The 22,360-nt window shown below is 36.4% G+C and overlaps 1 protein-coding gene across 1 annotated transcript; it reads right to left on the bottom strand.

The window, feature by feature from the left end:
• Positions 1-3,389: 3,389 nt before the first annotated feature.
• On the bottom strand, positions 3,390-9,751 carry LOC128214530 (uncharacterized). The gene is made up of 4 exons (XM_052921038.1): positions 9,334-9,751; positions 9,047-9,146; positions 8,486-8,644; positions 3,390-7,413 (listed from the first exon to the last, which is right to left on the bottom strand). The coding sequence occupies exons 1-4, from the start codon at positions 9,418-9,420 to the stop codon at positions 7,217-7,219; spliced, it is 543 nt and encodes a 180-aa protein (XP_052776998.1). The 5' UTR covers positions 9,421-9,751; the 3' UTR covers positions 3,390-7,216.
• Positions 9,752-22,360: the final 12,609 nt, after the last annotated feature.

Raw genomic sequence — 22,360 nt, 5'->3', positions numbered from 1 at the left:
ACGAGTTTATTCAATGAGACCATCAGAGACCATTTGGATAATTTTATGATCTATAACTGTTAAACAGACATACAGTTTATCGTTGAACATCTGTAGCCAATTATATGAAACTGGTTATCTTTTTGGATTGGTCAAAGATGGACTGTTTATTGATCGGTCAATATTTGTCAAATAAATACTATTAACCAATCAAATAATTTAAATATACCAATAAGCATAAATCATATATTTGGGTGCTGGTAAGTAGATCATTAAGTGTGACGTCACGGCCCAACATGAGATTTCGAATCCGTCACGGGCCCCGTTTCAATAACTTTTTTCGTAAATTTCCAAGCGTAACCCAATTTTGGGCGTAAAGTGCGTTTCAATAAAAAACGTCAGGACATTAGTCTGATTCATAGATTCTACCCGTAGATTTACGGGTGGACCTGAGCAATGTTCAGCAGCGCCCGGTTTACGACTAATATATCGTATTCATATGATAACACTGAACACGTCTACCATTTTGTGTATACAGCCCTTACTTATGTGTTAAAATGTAAAATAAGTAACTGTCGGCTGACAAGCTGTTAATCTCCCCTGCCGGTACGAATTTATCCATCAAAACAAGCTACATACCTTATTAAGTCCAATGTCATTTCTATTTTCTACTGCACCGTAATTGGTTCTATGAAACACTTCGCTAATAATTCCCCCATAAAAACTGGAAGCTCCGTTGTCCGTTGGCCGTTTATTTCTTCCAAGTATTGATTTCTTACTCTCGCGGCGTTCACATGTTGCGCATTATGACAGAAAGATGGTGATTTATTGTTAATTACGTCGTCAGTAGACTGCATGGAAATGTAGACAAAATCATTTCATTTCTGATGTGTTCTTATTATGTTGTTATTGTAACAGCATGAACACTAAATTTAAACAAACAAACAATTGATCAAATCATGGTTTCTTTCTAGATTATTCTAGTGTAAGTGTCCGACTCTCGCCCAATAATAATAATAATCACCCATAGTTACTTTCTCATGGCCTTGAGAATTTGACATAAGTACCGGTTTCTACCATGTAAACGAAATTGAGCAGCATCATAAGCGAACAATCGAGCTCACAAATACATATCCGTACAAACTTGTTAGGTTCATAAAAGTTTTATTGACTACATTTTCATGCTGAGAACTCTTCTCTTAGTTATGTTGTCTGTGTTCATCTTAGAACAGAGTATGGACATTTACTACCAGTAAGGACAACTGCAATGTGTCATATTCAGTTTTTCTTCAGCAAATTATCATTCATTTAGCCAAAGTAAAAGGTTCTTATTGAGTGGTGACCTGACACACGGTGCATATCCATATCGGTACCCTCTTTGCGAAATCTACTGAAACGGTACCCTCTTTGCACAGTGAATACCGCAGTGCTAGAATAGCTTTGGTTTATAGATAGTTAAGTTCCTGATGTCGAGCATTTACGATAGTGTAACAATTCCACCTCGGGGACACAATCCGACCAAGATAAATATAGCGAAAAGTTTAGTTTTAAGAATTGGTGGTGGTGTTGTTGCTGCTGCTGCTGCTTCTTCTTCTTCTTCTTCTTCTTCTTCTTCTTCTTCTTCTTCTTCTTCTTCTTCTTCTTACTTTTATCATGCTATTATTATTATTATTATTATTATTATTATTATTATTATGTTTATTTTTATTATTTTATTTTTAATGTCAAATTTATCAAACAGCAATGTCATCGACAAAATCTGTAAAGAATATGATTCTCTTGCTTACCACCATTTTGGTCAATCGTATATGTCAGTTTGAAACTATGAAGAATAGGATCCTACTTTTCCCAGACCTGAGAAGAATATGTTCTGGGAATAATACGGTCCTACAGTGCTACGAGGGTACCCGTGCTTTAAAAATGAGAGATTGGGTACCTGTGATATAAAAAATCAATAGCAAAGAAGTATCCCGTGCCGCTGCAAAACCGAAAGTAGGGTGTTTTTATGAATTTACCACATATTTTAGACTATTAATTGTCATTTGTATGAATATGATATATAAATGAATACAAGTAATATGTATGGGGTGTACATAATCAAACCAGTGGTTCATTTAAGTCCGCAGAACATGCAGAGGCGTTGGGCGAGGCAAGACATATCAATATTGTGTAGCTTATTGTGGAGTTGCAGTAATTGAAAAAAGGGCACATTACTAAAAAAGACATAGCTTTAACATTCTAGTGTTCCGTGGTATACTTCTTTTGCACATGACATACCTCTTTTCATCAGTTGAAGGAGCATTAACTGGCTTGTTGTCCATCGCCGATTTGTTGTCAGCAGAGAATGACCGGTGCATGTGCAAAAAGGGTAACGTTTCATTAGATTTCGCAAAGTGGGTACCGATATGGATATGCACCGTGTTACACATACTTCTTTAATTCCGGACCTTGAACGTGTATGTTTATATCTTGCTATATAAACCCCTTTCAACATATATCCTTTTTATCTAAAAGCCTTAAATTTAACAATGATCGTCGGTCGGTCAGGGGTCACAAAACACCCGTTAAAATCGTTTTCAAAACAGTCTTTGAGCATTTAGGCACATTTTGAAGGGAGAAAGGAGATAGGCCATTCATGCCGACAAGAAAAATGTGAAAGGACATCAACCAAATCAAATATCAGCGCCGGATTTTCCAGCTACACTTTTACGCTGTGTTTCAATGAGTAACATGAGAATTTTCGCTAGGAAATTGCATTAAAGGCATTTTTATTGCTGCTAAATAGGACCACTTCGGAAGCCTTGCCAATAAAATCACAATTAAAAGGGGCTTGTGTGTTTCGCTTTTAGATATATTAACAACACCCCTGTGTGTCGTCATTGTTAATATCAAGGCAAATATAAATGAATTACTAGATTTTCATCCCCGCTCACACCCTTTTAGTTTCCACCGCCCCTTAAATTGTATGAACTCAAATAAAAAAGTCGACCTAGGGTTTGTATTTGCGTTTCCGGATACGGCGTTTATTATCAGGATTGGAATAAAAAATATTTGGCAAGCATATTAACACATACATGTACGAATACTTGTATGCGATGTAATGTACGTGTCTGAGAGGCGTTTGCACTATTGTGCGATAAAAAATAATCGCCATCATATCGGGATCATATTTCAACAAATAGCTTAAGATTTCTCCAATAGATAAATATACAACGCACACCATACAACATGAGAATAATACAGAGTAAAAATAGTTGGATTTATAGTATACAACGTGGGTTGGTCACATACACGCATGTACTTTGCTTGTGGACAAGGACATGACTGCGAAACAGTGGCTCCAGCTCTTTTAGGAACTGTTTATAAAAAAGAGCCAATGGCACTTCCGAACTAGAGCAAAAGAACGGATATCATCATATAACGAAAGTATGACTCGTTATTTTATCAAATATCACAATAATGAGGGCTTAATTGAAAAATCGGGGAATGCAGTGCCATATAAATATGTTTAATCTTCACGTGTATTTCGGTTATTTTGTAAACATATTGTTTATGGAGTTATAAAACCGATTCTCCCATGAAACACATGCATGTTTACAAACGAAAGTAGAAAATTTTCACCAATTTTCAGCTGAATTTCACTCAAGAAGCTTACATTTAAGATAACACCAGTATTATCGAGTGCTTTTATTTTGTCATTGGCTCTTTTTTGTACACAACTCCTAAAAGAGCTGTCGTGAAGGACATTCTATTCGATTTGAGAGATACGCTTTTATATATGGCCTTTTCTCACAGTATAGTTGTCATGGCTGGCGTTATCAATAGGATATAATCATATATTTTATTAAATAAATTCACTATCTGCTTCCTCACGTTCCCTACATGTTCAGCATACCAAATAGAATGAATCGTGTTAAAGAAAAACAATATGGTAAATATAACGATTCTAACGAAGGTATTCATTTTAGCTAGAGTAACTTTGACCTTCATGTTTGAGGACCAATAAGCAAACTCAAACGTGGAGCTGAAAAATGCATCTACATACTAAAGTGTATAATGGACATACAATGTATGCATTCAGCTAGAACATTAAACTTTAAGATGCAATCTTACTTCAATGTTAGGTTTACAACAATTAATAATATTGTTTTAATATTCCACAAGAGCGGTCACAGACAGCTATATCCCCCGCCTCATGGGGACATTTTTTGTAACGAAAGCCAATCAATGATAAGGGTAGTTTCTCAGGAACATAAGAAATGCGTAAAATTAAGAAAGGGCAATAACTCTTTCAAAAAATGTCAAATTGCAAAAGCCTGACAATATGCGCTGTGTCACTATATAGTCATAAATATAAGGAGTTGCGAAGAAACCAATTTTAAATGTAAGATAAAGAAAGGACTCTTTCAAAAATGGTCGAATCGCGAAAGCCCGCTGTGTCACTATATACTCATCAATCTGTGAAAGTTTGGTAGAAATTGTATGAAAAATGTAAGAGGAGTTGTGAAGACACCAATTTCAAATGTAAAAAAAGGGCAATTACTCTTTCAAAAATGGCCGAATCGCGAAAGCCCGACAATATGCGCTGTGTCACTATATAGTCATCAATTTGTGAAATTTTGGTAGAAATCACATGAAAAACGTAAGAGGAGTTGCGAAAAAAACAATTTTAAATGTAAAATAAGCAAAGGGCAATAACTCTTTCAAAAATGGTCAAATCAGGAAAGCCCAACAATATGCGCTGCTTCACTTTATAATCATCAATCTGTGAAAGTTTGGTAGAAATCACATGAAAAACGTAAGAGGAGTTACGAAAAAAACAATTTTTAATGTAAAATAAGCAAAGGGCAATAACTCTTTCAAAAATGGTCAAATCAGGAAAGCCCAACAATATGCGCCGCTTCACTTTATAATCATCAAACTGTGAAAGTTTGGTAGAAATCGCATTAAAAAGGTAAGAGGAGTTGCGAAGAAACCAATTTTAATGTAAAATAAGCAAAGGGCAATAACTCTTTCAAAAATGGTCAAGTCAGGAAATCCCGACAATATGCGCTGCTTCACTATATGATCATCAATCTGTGAAAGTTTGGTAGAAATCGCATGAAAAACGTAAGAGGAGTTGCGAAGAAACCAATTTTAAATGTAAAATAAGCAAAGGGCAATAACTCTTTCAAAAATGGTCAAATCGCAAAAGTCCGTCAATATGGGCTGCTTCACTATATGATCTTCAATCTGTTAAAGTTTGGTAGAAATCACATGAAAAACGTAAGAGGAGTTGCGAAGAAACCAATTTTAAATGAAAAATAAGCAAAGGGCAATAACTCTTTCAAAAATGGTCAAATCAGGAAAGCCCGACAATATGCGCTGCTTCACTTTATAATCATCAATCTGTGAAAGTTTGGTAGAAATCGCATGAAAAACGTAAGAGGAGTTGCGAAGAAACCAATTTTAAATGTAAGATAAGCAAAGGGCAATAACTCTTTCAAAAATGGTCAAATCAGGAAAGCCTGACAATATGCGCTGCTTCGCTTTATGAACATCAATTTGTGATAGTTTGGTAGAAATCGCATGAAAAACGTAAGAGGAGTTGCGAAGAAACCAATTTTAAATGTAAAATAAACAAAGGGCTATAACTCTTTCAAAAATGGTCGAATCCTAAAAGCCCGACAATATGCGCTGCTTCACTTTATGATCATCAATCTGTGATAGTTTGGTAGAAATCGCATGAGAAATGTAAGGGGAGATGCAAAGAAATGAATGTGGGACGGACGGACGGACGCACACACGCATGCACACACACATACACACACAGAATCGCGCCTACCATTATTATATCCCCTCGCCTTTTCAAGGCGGAGGATAATTAAGGGTGTATAAATGTCGAAAACAATGGTTCTTACTCGTATGAAGGATACCGAGTTTAATTTGAAAGAAATGAGCATAAAACACGGTATTTCTACCTCATGAGACTTTAGTAGGCCACAGTAAATGTTTTAGCATTCAACAGTCTTTTAATATTTTCGTTTTCAGCTATTAAAATCACGGTTACAATCTTGTTATCAGTAATGCATATTTTCCATAGATGCATTATTTAGTAAATAGTTAAAGGTTTATCAGTCAAATTTGTTGTTTGTTATACAGGTGTTAGTATTGATTTTGAATAAGAGTTCCACTTAAAGAAAACTGACCAGCCCAGCCTTAAATGGATGATCACGTGTACTGAGAACATTATTGATCGTACACAAATTTAATAATTATAGTCTTAACTATGTGAAACAGAAGTAATGGGAATAAAAACAAAACTTCCACATGCTTACTTGTATATTGGCACGAGTTGCACGAGTATAAGTGAGCAATAAGTCCCTTACACTATTTCAAATTATTTTACTAAGTGAAGGGTCATAACTACTGATAACCTGCGTTTTTTATCAAACGAAACCCCAGGTGCAAAACCTAAAATACTGATCAATATTCCTATAAAGTTTCAGGAATTTAGGTGTAATATACTTTTGGAGATACATGCAAAACCAATTTGGTACTAAGGTAAATGCCGTAAGTATATGTTAGAGTAGGCAGCTCTATTTTCTGTAGATGACCATAATTGTACTCTGACTTATTTGGTGTGTATTGGTGCATTCCTCAGAATCGATCTACGTTAATGAACAGAAAATTGGAATACTCCTCGATTGTCATTGACCCTAACAAAAATGCCAACACCGAGCACATGCAGCCTTTAACTACCGACACTTATTAAACAAGTATGCCTTGGTGGAAAAACAAACTGATTGTAATATACTCTATGAAACTACGTGTTAATGCTTTTATCAGAATCGATCTACGTTATAAATATAAACCAACAGAAAAATTGAAAAAGACTGTCACTGGACCACATAAAAAGCGTGTGCTAAACCGAGTGAAATGTTAAACAATTAAGTTGCCCCCATGCTTACCAATACACTTATGAAAATTCAGGACTGCAGGTCTACTACTTTTAAACGTAATTGCAACATTAGATATTTGGACGGGTGGACATGCTGACTATGGCAAATCCAGACCCCTCCCCAGAAACGTGAGGTCATAAAACACAATTATAAACATTTAAAGAAGCCTTTTTTCATCTCAACGATCGCATTATATCTTCTCGTTTACCATAATTCTATAGCAATACATTCAGTAGCACAAACTATCCAAGTCTTAAGTCCGTCGACTTCGTGATCGGTGCTTCAGCAGCAGTTTTTTACGCAAAGTCCTTCTCCGGTATAGGGTTAGTGCCTTCACTGCCAACGGAGGGGCGGGCCTTGCACCAGTGGTAAAGCACTATCAGAATGACAATGAACATACAGAAGATCCCGCCGACCGTGAAGATGTAGATGGACCATCCGAGACGGTCATACTTAACGGCCGCGATCACCAGCAGTACAATGGTTAAAATTTCTGAAAGGGAATAAAACTATATACGATATATCCAAGACAGTATTTCTTGAAATACGCTCTACCGATATTTGAATATACAACGAGTATTAAGCAATGACACCATCTTAAATACTAAGACTGTTATATGAGCTTACTATACCACGTAACTGTAAGAGCATCCTCCGATATCGAAATCATAAATTGTGTATGTCTTTGTACTTTTAGCAGACTAAACACCTTGTCAACAGGTTTAACCACCATCTGCACTTACCATGTACTTTGAACACTACGTCAGCAATAAGTATTTACCCTTCACTGTGAACACTTCACTTTACTTAAGACGCTAAATCCACCATCACGCACCATGTACTGTGGTCCTTTAACCCTCTATCTACTATGACCGTGTACTGTTAACATGCGTTACCCACCATGTACTTCCCCTAAACCAACTCTCTGCTCTTAGCATGCAATAATCTGCCGTTACTCTGTTATGCTAATACTTAACCAAACATGTGATTTTACCCTGTACTGTATATTCTAAACCCACCATCTGTAGTTACCATGTCTGTGAATTCTAACCCAACCAGCTGAACTTGCCCGGTACTATGAACAGTTAACCCATAAGCTGCTCGCACAAGAACAAATATCGGCACTTACCCTGTACGATAAACCCTCCGCCAAACCAAAGATGAGATCGAAGTCAAGTTTAAGATACTTGTATCTCGTACCTCAGTACGGTAAGCACAACAATAAATATCGGTACTAACCTTGTACGATATACCATCCGCCAAACCCACGAGCGAGATGGCGGGTCAAGTTTAAGGTTCTTGTATCTCGTACCTCTGTACGGAAGGCACAAGAACAAATCTCGTCACTTACCCTGTACGATATAACATCCGCCAAACCCAAGAGCGAGATGGCGGGTCAAGTTTAAGGTATTTGTATCTCACATCTCTGTTCGATAAGCATGAGAACAAATTACCCTGTACGTTAAACCGTCCGCCAAATCCAGACGAGGGACCAGAGTCAGGTTTAAGATACTTGTATCTCGTACCTCTTTACGGTAAGCACAAGAACAAATATCGATACTTACCCTGTACGATAAACCATCCGCCAAACCCAAGGGCGAGGTGTGGGTCAAGTTTAAGGTACTTGTAGCTCGTACAGTTGAAAACTATAAAGGTCGTGACGACCAGAAACACACTGGAAGCAAACACGATCAGTCCCACCACCAGCAGTCCTGTGTTTTCAACTGAAATTGAATAAATTTATAATTAGAAACGCGATGACATTCGTATTATGTTTCTTGAACTGTCGATAAAATCGACTTTGACGATTGTTTTGATATGGCAATGCTTTCAGAGGGGATTTTGAGATCCCCGAAATAATGTTCAATTATTTGTACTTAACGTCGGTAGTTTGATAACACACACGCATGCACTTCCGATTTATGCTGACAAAACAAATCTCGGGAGAGGTGTCCCGACCCCAACTTTTCCCACATTGCGTAAAGGATCAATGCGTTGCTTTTTTTTGAAATACTGAAGAGCTACGAGCATGTCCAAAGTTATCCCCTAGTGTTAATGAACTCGTCTCGTTTTCAAATGCCTTTCGAACAGGTACTTTCCGGAAAAGATATATATATGTATCTTACCATTAATTGAACATGAGCCGTCACTGCATGTGAAAAACAGACCGGTCAGATGACAGCCAGGTCCCTCACAGAACCAAAATGGACTGAATAGACCAACCGCCTGAATCATAGCAAAAACGTTGCAGTACAGGACCAGCAATGGTTTGTTAAAAAAACTGTATCACTATAAAGAGCAAAATCTTGAAGCTTATCATCACTTTTGATTTAAAATAGATACTTTTCAATATGTGACACAAAAAGAAAGTAAAAAGATAGAAAGAAATAGAGCTAGCAGGTTAAATACATACATGGAAACTGAATGTGACGCTGACGACAATGCTAAGAAGACTGGAACAGAACCCGTTGCCTCCACATGTCAAAAACACGCACGTCATCGCTGTGGTTTGATTACGTCACTTTGACTTTTAAACGCACGGATACGATTTCAGTTTATACCGTCAAAACTCGGTGGTGATGTTGGTACTCATTTTGAGGAATCGTTTAGCACCAAAGGAACACACTAATTGTGAAATCGTTTGCAAATCCAGAATTGGAAAGTTGGAAAGTTTTCTTCAAAGCAGATGTTAATCCTTCAAAATATACGTAAAGTATATGGTTCTACAATTAAAGTATATGACTTTAGAATTTCGTTTATCGAAACATTTTGAACAAAGTTCCTGATTTTCTTTAATATAAGTAAGGTCCGTATGTTACATAAACTGTTAAACCGTGTGATTATTAGTCATCCTGACAATACTAATATTTCCATCATTTAAACCGCCCAGTTTTTAAACCGCCTAATTATTTCTTAAAGACTATTGATATTTAAGACCTAATAGTATTATTCCTGTCTTTTGTTTTAGGAGTTGAAAATATACCATTACATCTGATTAAAGTCTACTATTGCAAAATATTTTATTATCATTCTATATTCCAATTATTGATGAGAAATAATTTGCCAAACATTTGGAGTGATCTTGATTAACATGGTCATTTCCAATGGAACCTCGGAGACAGCTATGCAGATGGTGTACTGGTGTCTTTAATGGCTATCGCACACTTCTGTAAATCTAGCCTTGATCAAAAATAACTCTGTTGTCTTTAAACATTAACGAAAAAGGCCAAGAGCTTAATGTTCAAGTTTGGTGATCGATTAAAGCGCTTCAAGTTACAGCGTGGAACGCATAAAGTTAGTGGAATTTAAACAATTCAATGGTCATACCTCTGAGTTGACAGGGGCCACATAGCTAATTATCGAACTCGGCCGAGATATCCTGCCACATGTTGTCCAAGTTCGGTGATGATCGGAAAAAGTTTTTTTTTCAAATTAGAACGCGGACAACTTTTAGCACGCCGCCCACCGCAGCTGAATTCATGATACGACGGGCAAAAAAACGTTAGGCCTTCTGAACACATACTCCCTTCTTGTACTTAATCCAACAAAAAAACCGTAAATATTTGAACTGATTATTTAAAAAAAACGTAGTGTATTCTTAAAGGCAGAAAAGCACACTTTCAATGAGCTTAAATACTCTTCCCATATGGCAGAATATATAATACGAAAAACGAAAAGAGAAAAATCGATCAGGGTGTGTGTGTGTGTGTGTGTGTGCGTGTGTGCGTGTGTGCGTGCGTGCGAGCGTTCGTGTCTGCGTGTTTGCGTGTGTGCCTGCTAGCTTGCGTACGCGCATGTATGCGTGCGTGAGTGCATGCTGCGTGCGTGCGTTCGTGCCTGCAAGCGTGCGTGCTCGCGTGTGTGCGTGCGTGCGTGCGTGCGTGCTGCGTACGTGTTTGTGCATGTGTGGAAGGATATGTGGATGGTTGTGTGGGCGTTGGGGGTGTGGGGGGAGGTTATCGATAGACATTCACCAAATCAAACATGAGCTGAATTATGTTTCTCTTTGCAAATTAAATCTCTTGCAATGCATTACAATTTCCTATGGGAAATAACATTGCAACACTGATTGAAATTGAGTTCACTTAATAGCTAGCATTTCACTCGAATTCATCTAAAGAATGGAACCAATAAAACAAAATAGTCGGTTTCATTTTCCACTCAACTTGATAAAAGGTTTGTTATTTCGCACAATAAATAATCAACACATGCATAAATATATATATATATATATCAGATTTCAGAAATGATCAGCTACAGATTGCTTAACGACAATTACAATTTATAATACAAGTGGGCTTTCGCCGGGTATTACGTTTTCCTAACAACACAAGACCACGATGTGGTGCGAGAGTGTGTGTATAACTTAAAATAAGTTTATTGTAACATTTATTCCTAACGCACATTTATGCAGTCAAGCAACACTTTCAAAAACAATTAATTTATAAAAAACTACATGAAATACCCAGCAGCCAATAGTATAAAAATGATTAGTCAACTGTGATTATCGTATTAATATTGGCCAATCGAAAACAATTCTGGATAACTTAATCCAAACCAAAGAATTAACAAGTGTTATACATTTTTTCTTGTATGAGCGATAACTTAGAATTTATAAGTTACACTGTTAAAAGCTGAAGGGGGAAGGGGATATACACCCTTATGTGGTTCCAAATCATGCAAGGGCGAAGCTTAACGATAGTAATAAAAAATAATAGTGGTATTTGCTAGACTTGTACACTACAGTTTCAGTATCTGTATTAACAAAATACATAAAAAATTAATCAAATGTATTTTGGAACAGCACAAGTGACATTTTGTTTTTTCTCGTTTGTGGGGTATAAAATTACAAGGGTGTGTGGATTATTCACTCCTCCACGAGATTCCTCCTGGCCAATCGGATCGCGCCATTTACGTATGAGTGGACAAGATGCATTTAAACGTCCTATTACATTGATAACATGGTATGGGTGGAGTACAACGAAAACACTTCATTATATATACAGTTTTACAACCAGCTTAACACACACCATTAAAAAAAAAAAAATCAACATTTCAATTCCTATTCAAGTATAGTTCGTCGAGAAATTATGTTGTGCGTTTATTTTTAGCTCAATACTCTCAAAATAGAAGTGAAGTATATATCTCGTTGCATTTCATTTCATATCCAGATGCCTAGAATATCGACTTTTCCGCTGGTGCTGGTTCAGGCGAGACAGCGTTTTCTCCGAATTCGGGGTTCGTATCTGCCAGTGCTGGTTCAGGCGAACCAGTGTCTCCTGCGAGCTCGGGGTCAATGTCTTCACTGCCGACCGAAGCATCGAACTTGCACCAGTGGTAGAGTACTATGAGTATGACCACGAGGATACAAAAGATCCCGGCGAGTGTAAATATGTAGATGGACCATCCGAGACGGTCATACTTAACGGATGCGATCACTAGCAGTACAATGGACAACACCTCTGGAAATGAAATAGTATACCAAATTCAATTGAAAACAAAAGGTATCACAACATATTGTGATAATGCACGTTTATAACAGCAATTGTTTGATATATATTTTGAACTATTTTGTATAACAAGCGCGAACGAGGAGCGTCAGGCATGCACTAGCGTCCCTATTGCAGCATGATAACTAGGTATCCACAAAAGCCTTCTTAAAAAATGCCGCATCAAACAAAATCTGCCTCAGCATTACCATGATTACCCTATCCTGTGAAATATAGACACAACATTGATGTACAGACAACACAAGACCATTATCTATACTTACTCTGTACAGACAACACAAGACCATTATCTATACTTTCTCTGTACAGACAACACAAGACCATTATCTATACTTTCTCTGTACAGACAACACAAGACCATTATCTATACTTACTCTGTACAGACAACACAAGACCATTATCTATACTTTCTCTGTACAGACAACACAAGACCATTATCTATACTTTCTCTGTACAGACAACACAAGACCATTATCTATACTTACTCTGTACAGACAACACAAGACCATTATCGGTACTACTCTGTGCAGGGAACACAAAACCGATATCGTTACTTATACTGTACAAAACACAGAACCATTATCGGTTCTTACCTTTACAGACGACACAGAACCATTATCTGCACTCACCCTGTACAGTTAACACAGAACCATTATAGGTACTCCCCATGTACAGTTTTCGATACTCACCCTGTACAGTTTTCGATACTCACCCTGTACAGTTTTCGGTACTTACACTGTACAGTTTTCGGTACTTACACTGTACAGTTTTCGGTACTTACACTGTACAGGCAACACAAAACCAGTTTCGTTACTCACCCTGTACAGTTTTCGGTACTTACCCTGTACAGTTTTCGGTACTTACCCTGTACAGTTTTCGGAACTTACCCTGTACAGACAACACAAAACCTGTTTCGGTACTCCACCTGTACTGTGTGAGGTTCGTGAAACTTAGAACTTGTCGCATGCACCTGTACAGTAAAAATTACAACAATAGCACTTAAAATAGTACATGCATATCTGTTTTCATTAAACAAATTGTTTTTGAGATCTTTCGGTGACCAAAAACTATACATTAGTATGCGTTACAACATCTATACAATTAGCATAAGCATCACTGGTATTGTTAAAAGCCAAAACATTTCATATTAACTAATAATTAATAAGATTTTGTTACAGCAAATCTATGTATGGAGACATGAACATTTTCAAAATAAAATTCTAACGTACAATCATATTTATACAAACAGGATGACCTTAATTTTCGAGAATTGTTAATATCCGAATACAAGTGTTAACAAAACATAGATAATTGCCGTTGTTAAATGAAGAAAATAAAATAAAATGGCACATTGTCATCAAATAGATTTAACCATACATTTTCTACACCACATTCTTTTAATATTTTCCAGCTTGACGTGCCTTATTACATCGTCGCAACAACGATACTTAATTCTGTTATACTTCGTAAATACCGTGATACAATGGACTGACAAAATCTCGTTTTAATGAATAGGAGGCAGGAGAGACAACTCTTCTTCAATGAATTCGTATGTAACAATTTGACTGCTATATAAACTTATTGTACTGAAAAGGTGGACCCGGTTCAATTCCGGCTTACAACAGATTATTTTTCTACGGGAAAGGATCAAGTACCTTGCGGAACCAATGAAACTGCCTCAATATTCATGGTTACGAGATTTTCTTAGCCAAATCAAATCGCCCACGGTACACAACGAAGCGTAGCGTAGTACAGAGTGTGTATACCACGTGATAAATTACGTCATATATGCTACGTCGGGAGGCAATATTTTGCTTCGAATGAAGATTTTAAACAAAGATAACTTTACTATTTCTTCACCATTTTAAATGAAACTTAGCGCAGTCTACGCCGCTTACGGAGTCCCGCCTTCGGTCGTTTACCTGAGTTTGATTGAGAGTTTAGTTTCTTAAAACACTTCGACAAACCTTTTCACAATACGACCGTCTGACGGAGCACTGTCAAAACATTATTTTGGAAACAGGTTTGTCGAAGTGTTTGATGAAACTAATCACCATAACAAACTTTAGTAATCAAATGAAGGCGGAGCTCTTTAAGTGGCATAGACTGCCCTTTGTTTCATTTAAAATGGTGTATTTAAGAAAAGTTATCTTTGATTAAGTCTTCATTTTAAGACAAATGTTGCTTTCCGACGTAGCATATACGACGCAATTTATCACGTGGTATACACACACTGGTAGTAGTGTATCGGGGATATCCTACGATGACCTAGTTATTGCAATTATAAGCTATATTTTTCACAAGCAGTTAACATAAAACCAATATCGGTACTAATTTAATGTAAACAATGAAGCAATTATCGGTACTTACCCTGTACTGTAAACCACACACCAAACCCAAGAGCGAGATGTGGGTCAAGGGTTCGGTCCTTGTAGCTCGTACAGTCGAATGAGAAGAAGGCCGTGACGACCAGGATCATACTAGAGAGAAACACGACCAATCCTATCACCAGCAGTGCCGGGTCTTCAACTGTAGTGGAATAAGTGTATACTTGAGGAGATAATATTATCCGTCATGCAAATATTATAGTTATAGTTAGAACAAATCAGGGGCGGTTCCAGGATTTGACTTTAGAGGGGGCGTAAGTTTTTGACTTTTAACAATTTTTAGTCTGAAATTTTGGGAAAATGTTATAACATTTTTTCTCCTATATTGAAATAAAAAGTAAACTTGCACGATTTTAAGGGAACGCGCGCCGATTGCGCTCCCCTGGATCCGCTAGAGCATATTGTCTAAAATCTGAATGATTAAGAAGGGCAGAGTGACCGAAGCCATATGTGAATGAAGTCATATGTGTTTCAGTTTAAAACTGCAATTCTAAACGAATAAGCGTGGTATTGGAAGTATTTTTTTATTCCATTTTTAGATATTGCATTCCTTCTACGAGGGATAGTTATAGTGAATACCAATATAATGTCCAGTTCTTAACTGAGCGTCGTTATCTCTCGAAAACATAAGAGAGTACCTTGGATTATGTAATATATGGATGATATGAAGTAAAATCTTAGTGATTAAGAATTGGCGGAGTGAGCGGTACGAACCCTTCTTTATCATTATTGTTTTACTTAATGTCATCTGACTTAAAACACAACCTCATTAACTGACACATTATAAACGCAAAATCTGACATAGTGGGTGTATATCGGATGGGTGGCAGTAGGCCGACATGCGCGAAAGTTGAAATTCTTGATAAATAAGCCTTGTACTAAACGACTACCTATCTGAAGTTTCATTGGCTGAACATGTAGTTTGTACTCTAAGTCTCAAAACATAAACTCGTTGGAGGTCAACCATTCCCATGCATCCTATTCCACATCGCGGACGCACTTGCGTCGCATTCTGGAAACGTCCATGAACATGTTAAGTTTACAAGCTAATTAAAAAAGATAGAAGTATGTAACTTACCATTTCTTGAGCATGAGCCATCATTGCACATGAAAAACAGACCGGTCAGATGACATTCAGGACCATCACAGATCCAAAACGGACTGAACATACCCATCGCCTGAAACAGCCAAAAAAACAAACACACAAATGAAACTGCAGGAACAAGGCCAGTAACTAAGCTTTAATCTTAAAGGGACTCGCTCTTGTTTCGGCACCAATTTTTTTTTCCTGTAAATGCATCTAAAAACACTTTTATTACAATTAAGTTATTCTATTAAACCGAAATTGTAGAAAAAAATGCAATTAAAGTTTTTATATAAAAAAACTTGTTTAAGGAGGGAGCGGACGTAATAATGTCGATCAACCAATCACGCTACAGCCTTTTGTTGAATCGCGTTAGGCACGCATTTCAACATTGTGGACTTCAAAGACAATAATTGAGCATATATATAAACATTTGTTGAAAGGTTTCAGCCGTCAGTATCTTAGTTTTAACACTCCTAATAATTTGCCGAACCTTATTTCGTAGTTTGATAAATCCGTACACAGGATCACATTTTACACACCATGAACGAGTCCCCTTAGCCAAGATCTTGCTTAATATGGTGAAGGCCAAACAACCATCAAACAAGAGACAAAATTCTACCTGACAAGAAGCAGTAAACAAGCATCTTCCAGACAAGAAACATTAAACAAATAGCAAGCAAAAGATACAATTCTACCTGACAAGGCACATTACAAAAATAGCAAACAAAGATACAGCTCTACCAGACAAGACACATTACACAAATAGCAAACAAAATATACAACTCTACCAGAAAAGACACATTACACAAATATCAAACAAAAGATACAACTCTACCTGACAAGAAACATTACACAAATAGCAAATAAAAGATACAACTCTACCTAACAAGACACATTACACAAATAGCAAACAAAGATACAACTCTACCTGACAAGAAACATTACACAAATAGCAAACAAAGATACAACTTTACCTGACAAGGCACATTACACAAATAGCAAACAAAAGATACAACTCTACCTGACAAGACACATTACACAAATAGCAAACAAAAGATACAACTCTACCAGACAAGACACATTACACAAATAGCAAACAAAAGATACAACTCTACCAGACAAGACACATTACACAAATAACAAACAAAAGATACAACTCTACCAGACAAGACACATTACACAAATAGCAAACAAAGATACAACTCTACCTGACAAGACACATTACACAAATAGCAAACAAAAGATACAACTCTACCTGACAAGACACATTACACAAAACGCAAACAAAGATACAACTCCACCTGACAAGACACATTACACAAAACGCAAACAAAGATACAACTCCACCTGACAAGACACATTACACAAATAGCAAACAAAGATACAACTCTACCTGACAAGACACATTACAAAAATAGCAAACAAAAGATACAACTCTGCCTGACAAGACACATTACACAAATAGCAAACAAAAGATACAACTCTACCTGACAAGACACATTACACAAATAGCAAACAAAAGATACAACTCTACCTGACAAGACACATTACACAAATAGCAAAAAAAGATACAACTCTACCAGACAAGACACATTACACAAATAGCAAACAAAAGAAACAACTCTACCTGACAAGACACATTACACAAATAGCAAACAAAAGATACAACTCTACCAGACAAGGCACATTTCACAAATAGCAAACAAAGATACAACTCTACCTGACAAGACACATTACACAAATAGCAAACAAAGATACAACTCTACCAGACAAGACACATTACACAAATAACAAACAAAAGCTACAACTCTATCAGACAAGACACATTACACAAATAGCAAACAAAAGATACAACTCTACCAGACAAGACACATTACACAAATAGCAAACAAAAGATACAACTCTACCTGACAAGACACATTACACAAATAGCAAACAAAAGATACAACTCTACCTGACAAGACACATTACACAAATAGCAAACAAAGATACAACTCTACCTGACAAGACACATTACACAAATAGCAAACAAAGATACAATTCTACCTGACGAGGCACATTACACAAATAGCAAACAAAAGATACAACTCTACCTGACGAGACACATTACACAAATAGCAAACAAAAGATACAACTCTACCAGACAAGACACATTACACAAATAGCAAACAAAGATACAACTCTACCTGACAAGACACATTACACAAATAGCAAACAAAAGATACAACTCTACCTGACAAGACACATTACACAAATAGCAAACCAAGATACAACTCTACCTGACAAGACACATTACACAAATAGCAAACCAAGATACAACTCCACCAGACAAGACACATTACACAAAACGCAAACAAAGATACAACTCCGCCTGACAAGACACATTACACAAATAGCAAACAAAAGATACAACTCTGCCTGACAAGACACATTACACAAATAGCAAACAAAAGATACAACTCTGCCTGACAAGACACATTACACAAATAGCAAAAAAAGATACAACTCTGCCTGACAAGACACATTACACAAATAGCAAACAAAAGATACAACTCTGCCTGACAAGACACATTACACAAATAGCAAAAAAAGATACAACTCTACCAGACAAGACACATTACACAAATAGCAAACAAAAGAAACAACTCTACCTGACAAGACACATTACACAAATAGCAAACAAAAGATACAACTCTACCAGACAAGACACATTACACAAATAGCAAACAAAGATACAACTCTACCTGACAAGACACATTACACAAATAGCAAACAAAGATACAACTCTACCAGACAAGACACATTACACAAATGGCAAACAAAAGATACAACTCTACCAGACAAGACACATTACACAAATAGCAAACAAAAGATACAGCTCTACCAGACAAGACACATTACACAAATAGCAAACAAAAGATACAGCTCTACCTGACAAGACACATTACACAAATAGCAAACAAAAGATACAGCTCTACCTGACAAGACACATTACACAAATAGCAAACAAAGATACAACTCTACCTGACAAGACACATTACACAAATAGCAAACAAAGATACAACTCTACCTGACAAGACACATTACACAAATAGCAAACAAAGATACAACTCTACCTGACAAGACACATTACACAAATAGCGAACAAAGATACAACTCTACCTGACGAGGCACATTACACAAATAGCAAACAAAGATACAACTCTACCTGACGAGGCACATTACACAAATAGCAAACAAAAGATACAACTCTACCTGACGAGACACATTACACAAATAGCAAACAAAAGATACAACTCTACCAGACAAGACACATTACACAAATAGCAAACAAAGATACAACTCTACCTGACAAGACACATTACACAAATAGCAAACAAAGATACAGCTCTACCTGACAAGACACATTACACAAATAGCAAACAAAAGATACAACTCTACCAGACAAGACACATTACACAAATAGCAAACAAAAGATACAACTCTACCAGACAAGACACATTACACAAATAGCAAACAAAGATACAACTCTACCTGACAAGACACATTACACAAATAGCAAACAAAGATACAGCTCTACCAGACAAGACACATTACACAAATAGCAAACAAAGACACAACTCTACCTGACAAGACACATTACACAAATAGCAAACAAAGATACAGCTCTTCCAGACAAGACACATTACACAAATAGCAAACAAAGACACGACCCTACCAGACAATAAACATGAAACAAATATCAAACAAGAGATACATCTACCAGACAAGAAACCTGATCGAAATATAGTCATGTGTGAATGTTGGTGGATAAATTTATCATTAACCAAGGTAACTGACACACAAAAGCCTTTTTAGTTTCTTTTCGATTCGTTTTCGTAAATATAAACAATATATTAAGCTATGGAATCCAAAAAGGGCCATTGCTATCCCGTCCCTAGCCTTTTGAAAATGTCCAAGAAAAAAAATGCGATTTTTGTTTGCTATAATGTCGCATCTTTTTGTCAATTTAGACAGTTCTTTAAATATCAAATCCTCTAGGTAGTCAAGGAAAAAAGATGCAACAATAAATATCTGGGTGTTTTTTTCTGCAGATAAACTTATTAAAAATGATGCAGTAAATGTCAAATCTCGCATATATTTTTTTATCGAATTTCAATGAAAACACAATAGTTTTTCTTTACAAAATACTACCAACTTGAAAGGAAAAAGATGTTTAAATGAAACAAACCAATGTCGCGTTTTTTTTCTTATGACATTTTCAAAAGGCGTTGGGCGGGATCGCAATGGCCCTCATGGGATTCCGTATAAAACCAAAAAATGGGCTTTGATGTAAAAAAAAAGATTGTTACTGAAATAATTTAAAACAAAACTCGAAAGAGAATGTGTGCAAAAAGAATGCTAATAACTTGCATGGAAAGCGAACGTGATGCAGAGGACAACGCTGAAAAAAATGGAGCAGAATCCCTTTCCTCCACACGTTAAACATATGCACTTCATCGTTGTAGCTTGGTGACGTCCCTTTTTCTCGAGAATGCCCGGTTTTGACGAAAGTTAATACAGTAAAAAAGCGGTGGCGACAACAGTTAATACAGTAAAACAATCGGTTGTGGTTTGTGGTGTTTAGCACCAAAGGATCACAATTCTTATGGAATCGGATGCAAATAATAAATGTTTAATATGTACAACGCTAAAGTGAGTGCTGATCCTTCAACAATACTTCACGTATACCAACAAAATTTATTAGTCGAGAAGAACTTTATTTCTTTTTTTTTCTTTTCACAAATACTATGTCTACACCACAATAGTTTTTATATCTAAGTGTGTCGAGTATGGTTCCCGATTTAAAAAGGTTAGTAAGCAATCATTACATGGTATATTTCCACCAATTTTAATCCCAATTGTTTATTAAAGGCAATTATCCGTACTGTAATAACAGTCTCATGGATAAGCCTTTTTTACCACACCTTGATACAAGTATTTGATATTTTAGATACATATTATGACTATCAAATAAGTTAATCTACGAATAATTGTTATCAGGGCCTAGCAAAGGTGCTCCAATTACCCTTCTCAAAGTAACATTCGCTTTTTACCAAAATTCGCCTAAAATGCAAAAACAATGCGCTTAAAATGCAGAAAATTTGCTTTTAATGCAGAAAATAATGCGCTTTTAACGCAGAAAAATTGCGCGTATGTTCATTAATGCGCTTTTAACGCAGAAACAATACGCTTTAACGCAGAAGAATGCGCAGGAACATGCTTTTTAACGCAGAAATGCGCTTTTAACTCAGAATAAATGCGCTTCAGTCACCTAAAGTGCTCTTTTCCGGTTATTAATAAATTCGGTTAGAAAAATATGCTAACAATACGGTGCCAATACCGCTGCGTTTAATGCAGATAAAATTCGCATTCAGCATTTAACTCACTTTTTTGAGAAGGGGGTGATAGAACGTACGCATCTAACAGTGAAGACTATAGATATAGAAGCCAAAGAAAAAACGATCTTATGGATAGTTCCCTTTAAATATTATTGATATTTGATACCAGATAGTATTGTTTTACGAAGTGGGGTGATAAAAACATCTGATTTAAGGTAACCAATGTACACATGAGCGTCAATTTAATTGAACCATTAGATCTACTTATAGGGTTAAATGTTTATGCCCGGTGATAAATATTTATATCTTTTGAAAGAGTATTTGCAAATGATTAAATGTGCGAAAAATTATAACGAATAAAGTTATTTCAGTTCAAAGTATTGTTCCTTATTTCAGCTGAAATCGGACGTAATTGGCCTTTGTTTTAATCTTCAAATGCCAAAATGGACATGTTTTCAATATTTAAGCGTATTTTTTTTTTTTTTTCCGCATATCCGACAGACCCTATTTTTCCTCCTGGCCCTATTTTTTGGCCAAAGGGTGGATCTTTTTTTCGTAATCCCCGAAAAAATGTGGATTTCTTGAGAGGACATCTACAAGTTTGACCACTTCTGTAATGATAGACCCTGATAAAGGTCGGTTTTGTACAGAATTCCGGTTCTCAAAAATAGACCAAAAAAGTTATGCCAACCTACCTACCTACCTTTCTTGGAGATGTAAGTGGAAACAAAGAACTTTTTTGCCTTATCTCGGTACATTTACATATATCCTTGTTCTAACCATAAACCCCTTTCAAATAAAAAACGCGCCAATTTGTTTGCGCTTGTAACGTCATTTCGGAAATGACGTCGTTTAAAAGGTGTCCCAGCCCTTTGCGCGCTGACGTTAGATTTGGAAATGAGAGCGGGCTCAATATCAATTTTATTTCACTGATAAATCTCTATAAACTGGAAAGCATAAGATGAGAGAGATGGTTTATTTTGAATACATGTTCAATAAGCCACATGGCCCGTGGGAAAAACTAAATACACGATTTAACATTTACAAATGACATAGCAAGTGGAGCACGTAAGGC

This window comes from Mya arenaria, chromosome 13, assembly GCF_026914265.1.
Source record: "Mya arenaria isolate MELC-2E11 chromosome 13, ASM2691426v1".
In the NCBI taxonomy this organism is placed as follows: domain Eukaryota; kingdom Metazoa; phylum Mollusca; class Bivalvia; order Myida; family Myidae; genus Mya; species Mya arenaria.
The sequence above is the reverse complement of the archived record's forward strand: the minus strand, read 5'-3'. Positions and strand labels throughout refer to the sequence as shown.